Source organism: Lontra canadensis, unplaced genomic scaffold, assembly GCF_010015895.1.
Source record: "Lontra canadensis isolate GAN:19392208 unplaced genomic scaffold, GSC_riverotter_1.0 scaffold1133, whole genome shotgun sequence".
NCBI lineage: Eukaryota > Metazoa > Chordata > Mammalia > Carnivora > Mustelidae > Lontra > Lontra canadensis.
Genome location: NW_022632117.1, coordinates 3013 through 6349, shown reverse-complemented (window position 1 = coordinate 6349; position 3337 = coordinate 3013). Strand labels below are relative to the sequence as shown.

At 35.5% G+C, this 3337-nt stretch overlaps 1 protein-coding gene across 1 annotated transcript; it reads right to left on the bottom strand.

The window, feature by feature from the left end:
• Positions 1 to 286: 286 nt before the first annotated feature.
• LOC116863421 (butyrophilin subfamily 1 member A1-like) lies at positions 287 to 1289 on the bottom strand. Its single transcript, XM_032850874.1, has 2 exons — positions 1235 to 1289; positions 287 to 1010 (listed from the first exon to the last, which is right to left on the bottom strand). The coding sequence occupies exons 1-2, from the start codon at positions 1272 to 1274 to the stop codon at positions 481 to 483; spliced, it is 570 nt and encodes a 189-aa protein (XP_032706765.1). The 5' UTR covers positions 1275 to 1289; the 3' UTR covers positions 287 to 480.
• Positions 1290 to 3337: the final 2048 nt, after the last annotated feature.

Sequence of the window (3337 nt, the reverse complement as noted above, 5' to 3'; positions counted from 1 at the left end):
GAACACTTCAATTATTCATGTATTTGAAACTAATTTTATTTTTCTGCATATTATTTTATACACAGTTCAAAACCCAAAGATAAAAAAGAGTATAAAATAAAAGGTTATTCTCCTTATTCCTACCTTTGTCAGATATTAAAGAAGTTTCAACATTGTTTGGGCAATCACACACACTAGTTACTTGTGTACATTTATAGTAATAAAATGGTTATATTATATGAATGTGCATATGTTTTATATGTATATACATTTTCATTTTCATTAAACATAGCATAAGCAACACATTTTTCCATGCTGCACCATGCCTTTGAGGAGTCATTGATGAAGGAGATAAAATGTTAGGGAGAATCAAAGAAAAGGACAAGAAAAAATAATTTGTTTCTGGTATAGGAGAATTCATGTCATGTCTTCGTACTTCAATCCAGACTGACCTGAAGGTCTTAGGATGCTGCTAATATAAGGGAGGGACCACAGTAAGGGCTATGCTTCAGGCACTGGACAGATGGTCAAATGTTTTGAATCATTGAGCCAAAGCCTGAAAAAAGGCCTTACAGACCCATTAAAGGAACCTTGAGAGAAGGTGTGAATGTGGGATTTATCTGTCATATTGTAGAATGAGATACGTCCATCCTCGTATTCTAAGAAAATACACATTCTGGTAGGGTGCTCTCTTACAGTAAGCTGCATTTCTGGAGAAGTGAGTGCCCAGTACTCATCTTTATAAAACCTGATGGCCCAGAAACCATCCTCAGGTTTTATACAAATCCTCCCCTGCCTCATTACGTTATTCCTGCATATTCCCAGGTCCCAGGCTCCACTATCTCTGATGTCTACTTCCCAGTAACACCTCCCTGAGGTGATGACTGGGTGTCCTAGAACACAGGGAATGGAATTAAATCTCTGTGGGTCCTTAGGCAGATCTTGAGTCTTCTTTCCACAGCTTACACATCTGTTCTCTTCAGACAAGATGAGTGCAGGATGGGCTGTGACTGGATCTAGAATAACATTTGCTGCAAAGACAATAATATTCTCTGAAAGACAGAATAATATTCTCTGAAAAGGTTAGAGTGATCCTGGAAACAGAGATAGCTGTGTTAGCCTGAGATATCTTGGGGCTGTGGGAGGTGTATATATTCTCAGTGGAGTTTTTCATTTGCCCTTCAGAAACTTCTCCAGAGACTGAGCTGGAGCATAAGGAGTAGAGGCCCTCTTAGACCACCAGGGAATGACTCACCAGCCTGGAAAAATTCTTTCCTCCAGTCTGAAAAGAACATAAATATGCATCATCAGCCCTAATATTTGAATTTATTGGCACAAGAGGTAATTTCTTCCCTCTAACACTTATTTTGTTTATTTCCCAAATTTATTCAGTAACTTCTGCTTGACCTAAAGTTTTCACTGCTTATCTTGTTAAATATTCCCATAAGAATTAATTCCTTTAACTTGTATTTTCTTTGGTATTGAATAGAGATGTCCCAAAATAATTATCCTTTTTAAATAGGCAATGAAGTTACATGTTTCCATTCCCCATCCCATTGCATTTAGGTGAGTTTATGTGACTGAGATATGGTCAATAAAATGTCCACAGTGGAAATATACCATTTATACTTTTGACAATAAAATAGTTCATATGATATTTTTTTCATTCTCGTTCCCATTGTAACACTTTCCCACTCCTTCCCTAGGTACAAGGCTAAGAGCAAAGACTCTAAAAATGAATAATATAGGAGATCAGAAGATTCCTGGTTCTCAGAGGTACTATTTTGAAGGGAGTTGCCCAGGAGAGCCATAGAACCAGATATTCTCATATTATCATTTGCAAAAGTGAGGATTACCAAGCCATTGTGTTAACCATGGAGATATAGGTATTTTTACAAAAAACAAAGTTAATTATACTACTCAATGCAGAAAGTACAGCCTAAAGATGAAAATGCTACTATTAAACAAGAAAATGTGTGGTCTGGTTTAGTGCTTAGGTAATAGACATGACAAAACAGATAAAACTGACCACAAACATGGACATCCATAATAAGTAGAGAAAACATTTGCTAAAACTTTTTCCTATGATCATTTGGAAAGCATATCATGTGTTCCTAAACACTGCAGATATGAAGGAATGTATTTGAAAAGAGAGCGCTCATTGAATCTGTTATTGACATCTTATTGAAAAACCTATTCATTCTCAAAATAATTATTTACTTTTTTTCTGGCATAAATAAAAATAAATAGAAAAACTCCAATAAATGGGCAATTATTAGAGTTTAAAAAGGTGATCTTTTCTAAACTAAGAATCAGCCCATCAACTGTCTTTGTAAATACAGTTTTATTGGAAGACAGCCACACTAATTCATTATGTATTGCCTATGGCTCTTTAGTGTACAAGGCACCACTGAGTAATTGTGAGCAGACCATACAGCCCACAAACCTTAAACTATTTATAATATGGATCTTTACAGAACAAGTATGGCAATCACTTTTCTAGACCACTCTGGAGAAGAGATGAAGTTAAATAGTGTGTTTTTAGCACAAAGGAAGAGCGCAATTTCTTTATTGAACAAAGTGACTTAAGGAAAAGAACAAGTTAAAATGATGAATTTTTCATAGTTGCTTCAGGTGGCTTCAAGAAACCAACCATAAAAGGAGATGTATAAGAAAATAAATCAGATCTGCAAATATGTCTACAGTTATTTTGGATATAATTATTGCTACATGAAGCTAACTAGGAGGAAATATATGAGAGATCTACGAAATTCAGATTAAAAAGTTTTCAAAGATAACATGAAGCAGGGTTCCTGGGTGGCTCAGTGGGTTAAAGCCTCTGCCTTCGGCTCGGATCATGATCCCAGGGTCCGGAGATTGATCCCTGAATAGGGCTCTCTGCTCAGCAGGAAGCCTGCTTCCTCCTCTCTCTCTCTGCCTGCCTCTCTGCTTACTTGTGATCTCTGTCAAATAAATAAATAAAATCTTAAAAAAAAAAAAGGGACATGAAGCAGAGGGCTTCTGTAATGACTTAATGAATGGCTTGATAAATTCTCTCTCCCAAAGCAACAATAAGACTGGAAAAGTTCTCAGATTGGAACTTTTGAATTCTAAAAATGCACAAAGGCAAATGACAAGGGCACACAGCAAATTGAGATACACTCAGGAAAAACTAAAATGATTAATAAAAAATGTCCATAAAAGGATCTTATCTCATTACAGTGGAATCAAGTTGAAAGTGAAAACAGGAGCAAATTTTAGAAATAAAGAAAAATTTGGTATTAAACAATATATTTATAAATAATCTGTGGGAAATAAAAGGAAATCAAAGGATAATTTAGAAGCTATTTTGAGTTCA